The sequence below is a fragment of the Triticum dicoccoides genome, chromosome 4A, assembly GCF_002162155.2.
Source record: "Triticum dicoccoides isolate Atlit2015 ecotype Zavitan chromosome 4A, WEW_v2.0, whole genome shotgun sequence".
NCBI lineage: Eukaryota > Viridiplantae > Streptophyta > Magnoliopsida > Poales > Poaceae > Triticum > Triticum dicoccoides.
In genome coordinates, this window is record NC_041386.1 from 163921937 (window position 1) to 163938512 (window position 16576).

At 45.4% G+C, this 16576-nt stretch overlaps 1 protein-coding gene and 1 pseudogene across 1 annotated transcript; both read left to right on the plus strand.

Annotated features, from left to right (window-relative positions):
* Positions 1–288: 288 nt before the first annotated feature.
* LOC119285537 (SNF1-related protein kinase regulatory subunit beta-1-like) lies at positions 289–5666 on the plus strand. The gene is made up of 4 exons (XM_037564834.1): positions 289–676; positions 3604–3785; positions 4159–4321; positions 4934–5666. Exons 1-4 carry the CDS (start codon positions 437–439, stop codon positions 5246–5248), a joined length of 900 nt encoding a protein of 299 aa, XP_037420731.1. The 5' UTR covers positions 289–436; the 3' UTR covers positions 5249–5666.
* Positions 5667–8462: 2796 nt separating this feature from the next.
* On the plus strand, positions 8463–16352 carry LOC119283469 (annotated as a pseudogene).
* Positions 16353–16576: the final 224 nt, after the last annotated feature.

Genomic DNA, 16576 nt, shown 5'->3' on the forward strand with positions numbered 1-16576 from the left:
AGCAGGTTCAGGCTCCTCTCTCTCCCTCACCCAACGTCCGTCCGAACGTGCGCACCGTGACCAGGGCCGGGCCCCGCTCCACGTCACGTACATATCACCAAACACGGACCTCCGTGCGCTACACCCTCCTGCACCGACCGGCGGGCGGGCCACGTGGGGCCGACGCGACGGCGACGGTGCAACCCACGAGCGCCGGGTGCACGGGTGCCGCCACGCTTCCCGGGCAAGGAGGGGCAGGCAGCGGCACGCGCTTAATTACGCGACCAAACGGGCGCAGCCAGCAGCCATCCCTCTCCCTTTCCTTCCCCCCTCTCTCTCGCTCGTCTTCCTTGCCCCCTCGCGCAACAGCAGCGCCACAACGCAGTGAGTGGCACTTCCGTGATTTCGCCGCCGCGGGGGCGGGGGGAGGAGGAGGAGGAGGAGGAGGAGGGAGGCCATGGGCAACGCCAGCGGCAGGGAGGAGGACGCCGCCGCGCCCGGGGAGGCCGACGCCGCCGACGTCGACGTTGAGGACGGAGGCGACGACTCCTCGGCCCGCGGCTTCCCTCCCTACGGCGGAGGCGCCAACCACGTGCGCCGTGCGTGCTCGGTGGGCGTCGTGGGGGCCAGCGGCGGGCCCGGATCGCCGCCCGGGAGCCCCGGCCGCTCCCTCTCGCCGCGGATGTTCGTGCCCCAGGTCAGATCACCAGATCCCGCACCCTCTTCTCCATTTCCTTGCTCGCTCTACTGCTACACAGTTTGGTTCGGTTCGGATGCCTAGTTTCCCCCCTGCTGGTGCTTGTATGTGATCTCCAGATGTGGAGGTTCCACTGATTTCGTTGGTTGGTTGGTTGGTTGGCCTAGGGTCCCAAGGTGAGGAGTGGTCGCGATCTGGAAATGGCTCGGTATCCTCCAAATTCACTTTTAGCTAATGCTGCCCTTGCTGTGGATAAACTGTTTGATCCCTGCGCGAGAATAGAGCAAAGGAGCGCAAGCCTACTTGCTGCTACTTCATCTTAGTATTACTGATTGTAATGACAATGCAGGAAGACACCAGTTGTGTTTATCTTGCCTAGTTTCACTTTGGCAGTCGCTTGTGCGAGCTTGATTGTTTTCTCCTAAGCAGCAAACCGTTTCAGAATAAGCTAGTATGCTACTTGGACAGTAAATAGGGTGGTTCTTTTATGTGCAAACTGTTGAATGGTCGTTTGATTGTACAGAGTTTTTATGGGTTTTGCTGTTCTGATTAAAACTTTACATGAAGCAGATTGGTTAGTTCTAAAATTTTCGTTTGCCCCTTGCCCAATAGTTACTTTAGGTACTGTAATGGTGATGTGTAAGTTAGTCATGAGAATGATGTCTCCGTTTGGGCTGTCCAAGGAATTTATAGGCTTTCTGTTAGGGCTCTGGTTCATATCGACACTGATACTGGTTTTCAGACCATGAATTTAGATGCTTTTCAAAATGAAATTAATACTCGATATACAGTCAGTCGTGCTTCAAGTCGTGCCTAAGCATTCAAAGGAAAAATACAGGATTGATTTGTTCAATTAGAGCCGGCGACCTGATGTATATATTTTTCTATTATTATGGCTGAAGATTGGATTGGTATGTCAGTCACCTTCTCATTTTTTTTCTCAGTGTCATACTGTCTATTACTTCTGAACCAACCCTTCTGCTACAATCCTGGGATTATGCTATCACTGTCTGCAGAATGTAGATCTCTTCTGGTGCATTGACATCAAGTATTCTATATGATGTAACAATGCGTGAGGATTTTTTCCATTCTCTTGGGTAATGGCCATAAGGATTGATTAAACTGAAAATAATTGAAGCAACTAAATATATGCAATTAGTAGTTGCCACAGCCTCTGCTCAATTTATCAGTTTTCCCGTTGATGTCACTAGTAAAGCGGACACATCCAAATCCATGAAACGAGTGTATCGAGGCTTACAGCATGACTATCCTGCTTAGCTTCGGAATGGCACAATATGATGTTATCATTTTTCTGTTTTCAGTGTATTTGCATGTTAATACCCTTTTGCCCTTTCTTACCTTGAACATGCACCCAAATCATTTTTCCCTTTACTTGGTAGAACCATATGAATCACAGTAGGTGCACAGATGGAAATGAGAAAATTCTGTTGCATCTAGACGAACTGCAAGCATTATAAGCATAGGGATAAAACATGACAGGGAATATTTTATTCTAGTGAAATATGCAGAACGTCAAATATTTGTGTATTCATTTATTGCTATAAAACAAGGTTAGATACAACATATGCATTAAGACTAAGTGTGTTCTCTCCTAGATACAACCTTAGACACACCAAAACAATGGATGTTTTATGCATTAAGACTAAGTGTGGATCTCTTAGGTTGTTGCCAATACATAGTTTCTATAGCAGTTCGGGACTAAGGAGTCCAATCGTATTAGAAAAGGTCCAGAGGCAAAATAGACGATATATAAGGAGTCAGGCAAGAACAATCAATCTACCCTCAAGTTATTCTCTCATTTAAACCTATGTCTACCCAGTCCGTCACAGCCATGCTCGTCTGGCTACAGCACAGTAGTTACCCCGTGGTGAATCAAGGTTCGCAACAATAGCTATATCTAGGAGAGAGAACGCGTAGATATTGGAATAGCTTTGCTAGTTTTGGTGAATCAAGGTCTAGTCTTCATGCTGTGGGTGAATCAAGGTTCGCAACAATAGCTATCCCAACCTTGGAATAGCTTTGCTAGTTTTGGTGAATCAAGGTCTAGTCTTCAAAGTGCATAACTAAGAAAAGTTGTAGACATGTGGTGAATCAAGGTTCGCAACAATAGCTATATTAGGTTTTGGTAGTCATGCTGTGACTGATCTAAAAGATCTGTTCTTCATGGTTAACAATACGGATTACTGCGACTACTGACTACAACTTTTCTTAGTTATGCACTTTGAAGTATAGGGCAGATACAGATATTGGGCAATTTATATTGTCCGGGGTTGTGATATAAAAGATCCAGTCTTAATGGTTTACAATATGATTTCTGAGACTATTGACTAAAATCTTTCTTAGTTTTGCACTTCGAAATGATAGAAGGCCAGAGACTAGATATTAGATCATGGTTTGCTAGATCAATACATCGTAGTAGTGTTATATTAACACAAATACAAGTACTTAGTTGATTCTGATACTACTAAATCTTGTAAGTGTTGATGTCTTTATTGCGCATAGGCTAAATATTGATGTCTTTATTGTGTATATGTGTATTCTGAGCCATTTGGTAAGAAAACCAAGCATTTCTGATGTAAGGTATTTCTTTCAGTTGCCAGTAACTACTTAACTAGTATATAAAGCATATCAATAGAGTCTCAAAACTTAATGGTAATCAGCATTATCTTATCCTGGGATTTGCTAAATGACTAAGATGGGTTTTGTTATCTGTCATTTATAATCTCTACTTATCTGTGTTACCCTACTCCAAACGTTTTCATCTATCTTTTTTTAGGATAAAATATTTTCATCTATCTAATATAAATGTTTGCATCCTTTTGTGTCATATGTTTGTTCAGAGAGGATTAGTATCTTTAATGTGTGAAGCAAGAACATTCTTTGTATTGATTACTACAATTTTGCAGACACCTGTACCTCCATTGCAAAGACCTGCTGATGTAACTCCAGTGTTCAATGAAATACTGATGAATGAACAAGAAGAAGAATTTGATGGCCCTCCTCAAAAGGAAATACCTGCTTTGGTTGTTTGGACTCTCGGAGGAAAGAATGTATCTGTTGAAGGATCCTGGGATAACTGGAAATCAAGGTAACTGATTAACGCAAAACCGGAACTACTGCACATATGATGAACAGATATACATTTTTTTACGATCTGTTAATCATGGACTGCGCTTTGGTGCCTTAAGGCACCTGCCTTGGTGCCTATGACATGTGAGCCCAACAGGTGGCTGGCCCACATGTCAGGGATCCAAAGGCAGGTGCCTTTACGGTGCTGAAGCAGCGTCCGTTAATCACACTATATCCTTGATTACGGACCCACTGGCCATTCGTTGGTTTGACTGATAATAATAAAATTTATGGAAATACACCGTGTATGTGTTCAATGCAAGACCTCATCAGTAAAACTGTAACTCTGGAATGCAGGAATTTTTATTCTGATGTTCATACGTGCATCGCAGGAAACCAATGCAGAAATCTGGAAAAGATCATTCTCTTCTGTTGATCCTTCCTTCTGGAGTTTATCGTTATAGATTTGTTGTAGATGGAGAGAGAAGATGTTTTCCTGACCTTCCATGTGAAACTGACGCCATGGGCAATGCTGTTAACCTTCTTGATGTTCATGTGAGTTTTCTTCTGCAAGGATGAAACCTTTTTTTTCCCTCCTTGACCAACATGCTTGCGAAGAAACAAATTGATCAGATGCAAATATATTTTATGCAACTTATCGTGACTCGCACTTGGTTTTAGCTTGACTCAAGTTATGCATCCTATGCTCTTAGATCAGGTTATAAATAAATGTGAAGGAACTAGAGAGGCTGTTCGCTCCATGATTAAACCGACAAGAGTTTGTACAGTTGTCTGGAAGGACCTGTTCTGTATTAATTGCACTGATTCTTATATTTAATAGGTGTTGATTATTGCCTTAAGTTCGGTGCTGGTTAAATATCTGTTTATGGATATGGAGTACTTGAATTCAAGAATTGAAATTATTGCATTGGCTGCTACTCCGTATTTTTCTTGGCGATTAATTACGTACTATTGGTAATAAACAATATGGGACTTATAAGGAACTTAGATGTCAACTTGGGATTAGCAAAACTAATAATGACATTTGGAGCAGTTATGGGATTAAAGAAAGCAATATAGCTACATTCAGCCAATTGTAAATATTCATGTTGAAATTGCCCCTTCCATTGTCCTCTTAAATTTTGGAATTTCTTTTCATGCGTGCAGGATTTTGTTCCTGAAAGTGTTGAAAGTGTATCAGAATTTGAGGCTCCTCCATCTCCAGAATCTAGCTACAGTTTCCTGGCACCCGAGGAAAAGGACTTTGCGAAGGAGCCACCTGCTCTTCCGTCTCAGCTTCACCTCGGCGTTCTTAACTCACAGAACTCAGAGGAAATATGTGCACGGCCCCAGCACATCGTCCTCAACCACCTTTTCATTGAGAAGGGTTGGGGTGCCCATCCGCTGGTGGCTCTTGGTGTAACCCACAGATTTGAGTCCAAATATGTAACGGTCGTCTTGTACAAGCCCATAGAACGATAGCATAGCAACCGCATGAAAGTTGAAGCTAATGCTTGACAACTCACCGCGAAAGCAGCAACGAACAGCAACATCGTGGCCTCTCCCCCTGTAAAAGCACTTCAGGTACAGGAATATTTTCGATAACTTGCAGGAGCTTCTAGTCGTGATATTGCTCCCCTTCTGTATGCCTCTTGGCGGATGGCCTTATCGTCGTGAGTTCATACATATACTTGTGTCGTTGTTGTTTCCAACCCCTCGGGAATGATACGTGTAGAATTGTCACCGAAAAGTGAGAAGTGAGAGCAGTGGGAATCACCTGAAACGCTAGGCTTCAGAGGTAGATGTTGTGATCCTTATTCTTGATTGTGTTTTCGTGGTGATGATGGTGTTGTGTAATAATACAAAGCTACCAGTTACGGATTTGGATCTGTCAACCTTGTGCTCTCAGGCTGCATGCTGCCATTGTTTCTGCGTTGCCACTGTTTTATGCACTGGTTTGCTTTGCTTGTTCAGATGTTGCGGAGAACATGAACCTTGTACACAGCAGTGGACAGATCGAAGTTTTACAAGTGTCATTCTGCTGTCGCTGCTGCAGAAGCGTGGCAGGCTGTTCAAATCACCTGGAAATTCTAGAAGGCATTCGTGTTGATAGCGTCGGGGCTGGGAACAGTTGGCGCCACAAAGAGCAGAAGGATTATGTGCGGGTAAAGAAGTGCGAAATCTTTCCTCGTATCACCTCCATTGCGACTGAGCCAGGGTGAGAAAGTGACGGGACATCCACGTTGGGTGGGTAGTAGTGGCACAGCATCGCTCGCTCCAGTAAAAAAAAGTAACTAGATGGGGGGCAGGCAGCACCCAGTCGACTGGAACGGATCATTCTGGCTTTGCAGCGTCGCCGCAGTGGCTGGCTGCACGCCTATCAATGATGCATGTCTGCCTCCCCTTCCCGCCTGCGAGCCTCCTCCAGTACACATGACACAATCACACAACGCGACCTCTGTCTCCGTCCTCTCCATCTCTTTCACCATGATTCGGTTCGGCCGCTGTGGCGCCAGTTGAATGGACGCGCTCGGTCGGCCGCGTCCTTCGGCTCCTCGCTCTCACTGTCACCGTCGATCGATCGGGCTCTGCTCCCTGCGCGCGTGTGTTGTGTGTACCGGTGTCGCCCCGCCTCCGCGGGGACGTCCTCTCCTCGGCGTGCAGTGCACACAGCCAAGTGACCAGGCATGCATGAGTCCCGCGTGCTCAGACGCCAGAGGTCCCGCCCCCGTCGTGCTCGTATCCTGCTCCCTGACCGAGAATCTCGGCGCAGCATCATGAAGCAACAGTCAAGGCGTCAATTATTGCTCTACTCTGCCCAGGACCCTCGATCCATCCACTCGAGTCCTGACGGCAGGGATTGTTCGGATGTTTCATGTAGGCCACGCGCTTTACTGCAGCTCGGTAGCCAACTTTGGATCGCCGAGGCTAGTGCTTAGCTTCCTCTTCTCTTGCCCAATACCGGCCATAGATTTGTCCGCCACAAACATTACTGTCGTGCATCGCTTCGTGGAAAATCATCCGCAGAGTAGCTTGCAACCAAAAAAAGCCCCGCAATGATGCCACCGGATTCCACAAACCGAGTGCTAGTGTTGCAAATTACATCACCGTGTGGCAGAATTTGATCAGTACATAACCACAAGCACATACCAAGTTCTATCATGTTAAAGTTTCAAAAAATAAAGTTCTATCATGTTAAGATTTAAACCATTTCTTATTTTTTTTCTTTTCTGAAAAGGGCCTTAACAGTTGATGAATAGAGCGAAAAATTTTCTCGCCAAAAAAAAGAAAAAAAAGGGTCCGGATCTATTATAAATGTTTATTCGAAGGACGCCGATAACTGCCACACGTGTGGCATATAGGGGGTTGTGCCGCATGCCCTGTGTGCCACAGAGACAAACCCGCCCGCACGACGGTGTCCGGGCGCACGCAGCCACAGCCCGCACGTCGGGTGTGTGGCAGAATCGCCCACACGTCCGGGCGATCGACCGCGCTGCCCGCACGACCCAACGCGCCCGTCGTACCAGCCTGCTTTCGAACCCCAGTGCGACCTGCGCCGTCGTCCCCTACCTCTCGATCCCAAACCACCATCGTCTTCCTTCTATAGTTGCCATGGGAACCAGACCATATCTATAGCGCCTCACCACCCCTCACCCCCACCCCACCCCGCCCCCCAGCGACGATGAGCTAACAGGTCGATCTCCGATCTCCTCCTGTTTCTTGTCCTTCTTCTATCCAGAAAATTGAAATTCCACGTTGCCCACGAAGATGGCGACTAGATCCAAATTGTCATGGCAAACACATCATGGATTTGTGTGTATTCCCCCTCTGCCCACCAACATATGCCAGATCTGCCATGTTCTATCCTAAATTTGAACTAAAATTATGGGTTGGGTTGTTGCGAGTAGTTGATTCAAAAGGACGTATAGAATTCACTAAAATTAGGGGAAGAAAGGAGGAATTTGGGTGGTGCCTAGGAAGGGAGAAAATTAATTGCCACTAATATCTGATGTTAGTTGCCACCTATCTTTGTTGTCAGCTGCCACCATGTTATGTTGTTGCTTGCCATCATATTATCTTAGCTGTTGCCATCGGTGTAAAATGATAAGTGGCATCGAGATTTTAGAAAATAGAATGAATGTGCATGTCCTACTTGCCATGATGTGTTGGTTGTCTACACAAGAAATGTGATAAAATTATCGTGTTATCTTGTATGTGCAAACAGCAAGAATGCATTTTGCGGATATTGATGCATTCTTGTTCATGCAGTGACCGAAAACACAGTGGCAGAAAAAGCGGAAAAATGAATCATGAAGACGGCACCGATCCTTGGTTTTCTCAAAGGCCGGAAACGCCCCCTTGGGATGTAGTAGAGTACAATAAACTCATTTCTGCAGGGCCGTTACTGCCACTACTAGAGCAGTACACGAGTATTGGTATAATGCATGATAAAAAAGGGACAGTTGCCATGTTTGTGACGAGGAAAATGGCATTCTACTTATGTCCTACAATGTCATTTTTCGCAGGTTCTTATGACCCAACCACACACACAGGGATACCATGGCAAGTTCAGGCATAGGGCGCTAACGCTGACAGATGTGCGGGCAACCAACTTCAAGTATTCAACGTGGCAAATTAAGGTAACGCATACGAAAAAGAAACATACTGGTGCGACCAGGAAATTAAACTTGCAAGGATGGCAAAGACTTACAAGTTATATGGGAAAATGCAGGACCTTCATGCAGCAAGTGGCAACAGGCGGCAACCATGTACCTGCCATCAACGTCGTACACAGGTGAGTCGTATGAAGTGATTTTGTGGACAGGGAATCCGGTGAAGGAACATAGGTGGCATTGGTGTTTACGTGGTGACTTGGCAAAACACAGTTGCCGTGTCTGGACAGCTGCAGTTGCCGTGTCTGGACAACTGCAGTTGCTATGGCAAGTCAATTGAAGTTACCATGTGTAATCAAATGTGATTGCAATGTCTAAACAACTATGGATGACAAGTATGAACAAATCTGCGTGCTATGGTTGAACAACTACATGTGCCATGTTGTGCAAACTACAGTTGCCATGCATTGACCAACTACTAAAAAATGATCGCAGGTTGTTATGGTGGAACCACATCGGCAAACGTATCATGGCAAGCTTCACAGTTGCAGGCCAACGCTATTACAGATAGAGCACAACAAATTGGAATGACAGACCAAATACGATTAGCACATGCGGCACAACAAGGTAAAAAGTGTGAACCAGCAAAATAGTAGTGCATTTGCTTTTGTGGAAAAGCATGGGGGAAAGTGGATTTGTCACGGTGGTGGTGGGAAAACAAAAAAAATGCTACCAAGTGGAAGCGTGCAAAAATAGTCATCTACTTTCTTCTAGATTTGTCAATTGTTGTATGCATGTGCGCAACATTTGTGATTGACTCCATTTGCCTAGTGAGCTCGTACCTAGAATCCATGTTTTGATGCTAAAGATGTTGGTTGCCATGCCTTGGCAACATTAACTGCCATGTTTGTTAGACTGTAGCTGCCATGGCTGAAAAACTGCACTTGCCATGCATGGCCACATGCAGATGCCATGACTTGTTATATAAATAATGTCATGCCAAATCAGATGCAACTGCTATATTCCGTTACGATAAACCTGCCATTGAAATAGTGCTTACACGCGCACCTGTTTTTTTTCAGGACCTTCAAGTACAATCAAGAGCGCCGCGGGGACATCTACTGCGGGAACCTCTGAGCACAGGAAGAAGCATTCCACCAGCCAGCCAACAATCCTGCCACAACAATGCAGAATCAGTGTCAGAAATGGCAATCGTTCCAGCAATGCAGACAAGCACACCTTTACAGACCAGCACAAGCAACACTCAAGTAGATGAAACAACCACCGATACTGAAGTGAATGATGAAACTGATGACGAAGCACAAGGGGATGAAGAAGATGGGCAATCAGAAATCATGGTACCTCAACCACCGTATGTTGGGTAGGGATTTGGTTCGTTTGAAGATACCAAGGAATTCTACCAGAGATATGCAATGTTCCATGAGTTTGTGGTGAACACTGAATACCATAGGAAAATAAAAAAACTAACGAATACAGCAGAGGTGAGATAAAACGCTACAAGGCACGAAGGAACAAGAAGGGTAAAGGTGCTGCGCCTGTCGTGCCGGAATGAAAGAGAGGCATCATTGTCAAGACGGAATGCCCTGTCCGGTGTAAGCTAAATGCAGATGGAGCATTGTGGGTGGTCACCAAATATTTCGACGAACACAACCATGAACTCATAAATAAGTTTGATCTCGTAAAATTTCTGAGCGCCCACAAAGGATTCACCCCCTCGAGAAGAAATTCATAAAGCTGCTACATGATTGTAACATCGGTCCATCAAGAATGGTCCAGATACTGTCCTTGATCCACAGCGGAGATGGTAGACTGAGTAGCATGCCCTATATACCAGCAGACATCACAAACCTAAAGGCAAAGTACCGTAGAGAGAGTAGGTTGGCTGACATAGAAGACACGATAGCCTACTTCGAAGAGAAAGCAAAAGTGGATGCTAATTTCTTCTACAGGATAAGATTGGACGATGAGTACTGTGTCAGAAACATGTATTGGGTGGATGGTGCTGCAAGAAGAGCCTACAAACATTTCCGTGATTGCATTTCGTTCGATGCGACATATCTCACAAATATGTACAAGATGCCCTGTGCTCCATTCATAGGAATAAATAACCACAATCACTCATTGCAGCTCGGTTGCGGACTCGTTCGGAACGAAGGTACGGATGGTTACACTTGGATGTTGAAAACCTTCTTGGAGTGCATGGGTGGGCTTGCTCTGATGAACATAATAATAGATCAGGATTTTAGCATGCGTGCAGGCATAAAGGAGGTCTTTCCGTTGGCAGTGCACATGCACTGCAGGTGGCATATTATTAAGAAGGCTGAGGAGACGCTAGGACCATTCTTTACTGACCGTCCAGAGTTGCAAAAGGCATTCAAGTTGTGTCTGGACCACAACTTGACGGTGGAGGAGTTTGAACGGAGCTGGACGGCTATGATTGAAACATATCAAGTCCAAGACAACGAGACACTCGCTAGCCTGTGGGAGAAGCGAATGTACTGGGTGCCGGCCTACTTCATGTAGTGCTTCTTCCCATTTCTGCAGATTATGTAGCGCAGCGAGGGTTCAATGCTGTTTTGAAGCGGTACGTGAGCCCTGGCAACTCATTGCCGCAGTTTGCCAAGCAATACACCGCTTTGCAACAGAAAATACTGGGATCTGAGCTACAGCAAGAAGCAAACACCGCGCTCAAGCAGCCTAAATTGTTAACATATTTACCAATGGAAAGGCAGATGAGCAAGATATATACCAACAAGATTTTTAACAAGTGAATAATTTTACCATTCTAATTTGCACAAGCATGCAGCTAGTAGGTGACATGTAGAATGCAATGCAGTTGCCAACTTTTTTTTGACTTGCTGATCTTTTAAAAAATAGCCAGTGAATATATTGTAAACATGTTATGTAGTTGCCATGCAAAATCAACTATAGTTGCCTTATGGGTTGAACTGTAGTTGCCATGTTTAATTAACTGTAGTTGCCGTCTGAAATGATGTGTAGTTGACATGTGACCCAAAACTGCATTTGCCATGTTAAATGAACTGCATTTGCCGTGTTAAATGAAATGCATTTTCCATGTTAAATGTTATGAAGTTGCCATGTGAAAATATCATGCAGTTGCCATGTGGAAACAAACAACAGAAGACCAGATGTGCGAAAAAAAATCAGCATTTCCATGCCATCATTGATGTTAGATACGTTTGGTATGTTACGACCTACATCAACATAAGGTGCTACAAAAGCATCATATAAAGAGTTTAACAAAAACACAAAAAAATGCAGATTCCAGGAGGAAATAAAGCGTTCCAGCATGTACACGGATTATCAGATGGACGAACATACATTCAAGGTGTGTTCTCTCTTGGGCATGTCAGATTCAGAACCTGAAGACCCGGGCAAGGGAAGGAACTACTTCGTGAAGGCCTTGATAAACGAAGGCGAATACTACCGCCAATGTTGCAAATTCGAACGGGACGGAATTGTGTGCTGTCACATACCGAAAGTAATGGACATGGTCGCGGTAACACGATTGCCCCGCCATTTCATACGGCGGCGATGGACTTGGGATGCCGACGATGCGTTGGGGCCACAAACATCAAATGCAGTTTTGGTTGTGCATGATGAGAGACCAGAGACAGCCATGGAAGCTGTGAGGCACGTTGTGTTGACCAAGAACTATGTTGAACTAATAGATGAAGCATGCAAGAGTGATGAGATAGCGAGGGTGGCAGAAAAATACAGGAAGGCCCTGAAAAGATAGCTTGATGAGATCAAAAAGAGGAAGGCTGAAGAAGCCTTACACAGGTTCCCCCGCACCTCAAGTGTGCCTTCGTCCATGGGTCCATCATCTGAAAACTTGGAGGTAGGATCTGGAGCAGCAAGCACGCAAACCCAGGTCAGGAACCCACCCCATTCCATCACAAAAGGGCATCCAAAAGAGGTCAGATACAAATCGGGGTTGGAGATTCAAGCAAAACACAAGAAAACAAAGAAAGGGACGGGCAATCCGTGAGCAACTCTGGAGGATAGGCACTTGGGTGTTGGTGACATTTTTGTAAGGTAGATGGTCTATATTTTTAAAAAAATGGGAGAATGACTGTTGATCGGCATTAGAACTTGACAGAAAATGACATGAATCAGTGACTACAATTGCCCCATGGGTGGTACTAAATCTGCCATGTTATTTATATAGAATCTGTCATGTTATTTCTACTGCATCTGCCATGTTATTTCTACTAAATCTGCCATCGCATAGATTTCCGTTTCAGTCAACACATTTTATTCCACACATATTGTATTGTACGCATACTATGAAAAAACTAGTTGAAACGATCGCGTGCAAAAAACACAAGGTAACGACTGCTTATCAACTACCATGCTAACCGGTACAGTTAGTAATGCAAAAAAAAACAAAAGCCAAAAAAATGGAACGATTACTTTCACTAACTGTGTGTGATCAACTATATTTAGATACATTATAACTGAACACTTTTCCAGCTCTCTCACGCTATCAGCGATTTTGACCTTTGGATCTCGCTGTTCGGACATCTCTGGCCGTTCGATCAACTCAACTTTGCGAACTGGGCCACTCGTCCTTCAGGGCAGTTACTCTGGGAGAAAAATCTGAAGTCTGTGGTTAACTGGGCCTCCACCCCTGAGAGCATCTCCAGCCGCGCCCCCAAGAAGACCCCCCAGGCGACTTTTCGGCCGCCAGCGCCAAAAAATCGGCCCAGTCGCGTCCCCAAGGGCCCATTTTTCGCTGGCTCGGGCCAAAATTAGCGCTGGCAGACCCAGCCCGAACCCGGCGCTCGGGGGCGCCGGGCGAATAGTTTTTGGCACGAAAGAGACGCGGGCCCTCCTTTACGCATTGCAGGCTTCCAGCCCATTCTCACAGCGCCTCATCCCCTTCCCCGACATCGCCGCCGCTGCTAAAGGGATCTCAGGCAGCGGCGCCCTTCCCTCCTCTTGCTCGCTCTGCACCTAGCTAGGCGATTGCGCAACCCCCCTCCTCCTTTGTCCCTCCTTTTTTTACCTCCAGCTCCTTGTGCTACCTCCCCATGGCGCCTCCCTGTCCCGTTGTTCCATGAAGGTCGAAGGTGTGACAAAGATGAGAGGATGAGCTCGGGAGGATGGGAAGATGAGTCGAGCTAGAGAAAGGCGGGGACTTCCCAGCCGCCAATGTATTCCTCCCCGTCATGCAGGCGTTCCCGCCCTTACGACCTCAGCAGGCACCATCAAGGGTGGATGGGTGCTCATCTGCAGGTCATGACCACTGGTGATGTCCTCTCCTCCAATGGAAGTTGATGTCAAATCCCCTCCTCGAAGGTGACAATCTACTCATGCAGATTTGCTTCTCCGGGTATTTCACTTAACCCCTACAAATATTTCATGGAATCCATGAGTTCTCTTCTGTACTGATTGAGCCAGTTGTAGGTAAAAACATTGTGCGATGAGGCAAATGAGATATTAGGGAGGAAGCTAGTGTTCAGGTATGGTAGATCGTTCTCATAATTTTGCAGTGGCATCTGTTAATAGGTAATAGGGTGTTACAAAATATAATGGTATGCTCTATTCGGTTGTAGACTTGTAGTAACATCATGCCAGTGTACTCTTAGGCGTGTTCTGTACTGTTCACTTTGCTTAAAATTTTGTAATGGAATCATTTTGTTTTGTTAATAGTGTGGAATGAACCTACTAGAAAAAATTAGGAATAATGTCTTCATGATCATTTTTCGGTGCTGCGTACATGAAATACCTTCTCCAAGTTTTAATTTATGAAGCGGACTAGGACCTTTGCTCCAAGCACCTGTGGAAGATACTAGCCGAGCTGCGAACTGGTGAGCCACGGGCAAAAGAAAATACCGTCTATGCAGTCGCAGGTTGTGGGTGGATAGGCAAGCCGGTTGAGCCGATGTGGGCGATGTGTTCACACGGGCATCCGCCATCCAGTCGAGGAGCGAGCCTATGTGGTAAAGCTGCTTCGGGCCTTCCGGGCCGCACACCGATGTGGGCTGTTAGGTGAAGCAAATCAATGAGAGAAAGTCATTGGGTTTTGAAGAAAGCAATCAACAGTGAGTTCCTCGAGGCATTCATGGCAGATGATATGCCAGTTGTTGGCAACACTAATGGAGATATGCGTTTCAATTTTCCCAACTTGTTGATGCTTCATTACATGCATCTATATGCATGTTGTCTCGCCTGGTGCTCTCCCGGTCCATCACCCATCTTACTCTGGAGCAAACCATCAAATGGTATGGTTTTCGGCTAATGTTTCCCTCTATCAACATTTTTACCCTTCCTTGTGATTTTTCTCTCATGCAATTTCTATCATGTGCTCGTTTGGTGATGCTTTGATTGTGTAAACTACTTTAGTTTTGGCATGGCTAGATTTTTAGACAGATATACATATTTGTCGATTATTGCAATCAGGTGTTTGACAAATGGGTATAATCTGCAATAGAATCAAAATTCCTGGTAGCTAATAATAAAAAGCAAGCATCATATTTGTTGCCATGGGATAGAAACATCATACGACAACTTCATCACACAAGCTTCCTAGAAGTGTGCTTTGTAAAATAAAATTATTTCATATTCTTTGGCAGGGATCTACTCTCTGTGTTCCTGACCTCGTGTTTTTCTTCTTTAGCTCATTAGTAATTCTCCAAGAAAACACATGCACATAATTGTATATTTTGTGGATTATTTGGAGCAGTGTCATTTCAATTAATGTTCTATTAGTCGTTGCATTTAAATATTTTTTGATCTAAGTCCTTTCCCAAGTTATTTCTCCCTCGCAACATTGTTTAGAGCAATGAAGAGGGCGTGACCGAGTTTGTGCCAGATGACCATGTCCTGCCAGTGTTCATTGGCCAGTGCAAGGAATGTGCTCACTATAATATTTGTGACCTCTACAGGATCAATGTCGACCGGGGCATGCTGATAGGTGATGGGCCATCACACTTCACCATCAGCTGGAAACTGAGATTCATCTTCGTCCGGACCTCTACCTTTAGTGATTGTTCCGATGCCGTTATTTCCCAATGAAACGCAATATTCAGATTTAGAATGCCTCGCAAAAACGGCAAAGGGTTTGAGGGTGGCGATTTTTAGCCTTGGAGTTGTAAGCCTTGCTTTAAGTGAAACATGATATTTTATCTACCACAATATACTATTGGAGGTTGATGATAATTATTCCCTATAAACGTCAGTCGTTGTTGTATGTTCTTTTCACATGATCAGGCTATGGACGGGACCAGGATGGATAGGGGATCAAGTATTATTAGTGAGGACTTGAACCCTGCAAAATAAGAACAAGTTAAAGTCTACTGCTATCTTCAGAAACAAAATATATATACATTTTCATAATTGTTTACGGACACATACTGAACTTTTGCGAAAAAGCCAGCTAAGAAATTTTGTTGCACTGACTTTGTAAACCCAAAGGATCACACCAAGCCAGTGCATGAGGTATGTTATATTCTCTGCCCGAGCATACATTTATCTCTTAATTTGTTCACGGGATGCCATATTGTATCAAATGCTTGCAATTGAGTTATGCTCCTGGTGCTTGTTGAGATGACAAACATTGGAGTCAACAGAGCCGTGGATTGCACTTGCCACGTCGATGCCATGATATTTTCCTTTGAATGCTTTCAGGATGTATGTTCTCGATACACTTGTAGTTTGAGCATTCTGAGCATTGATGTGTTTTCTGCTTTGAGCTCAGTCATGAAGTCTGAGTGCAGGGGTGGGGCATTGTTAGGTTGGTGGGTGTCCCACACAAGGAGGTGGCATTCAATACCCACCTGATGAACTTCCTCAGTGGCAAGACCTTGAAAGGTGCCTTCTTTGGGAACTACAAGCCACACACCAACCTCCCAGATGTCGTCAAGATTTACACGAGGAAGGAGCTGGAGCTGGAGAAGTTCATCACGCACGACGGACCTTTCTAACAGACCAAATTGTGAGGTACTAGGATCGTCCATAACAAGGCTCCCCCCTCTCTCCCTCGCTTCGCCCTCTCGGGCGACTCGAGGGCCGAAAACCTAGCCCACCGCCGCCGTCTCCTCCCCCTCCAACCCTCTCCTCACCGCCGGCTTCGCCCGGGGCGCTGCTGATGAAGGTGGCGGCGGGGCCTCTCCTGCTGCCCTGCATCACTCGCGGGGGGCCTCGGGAC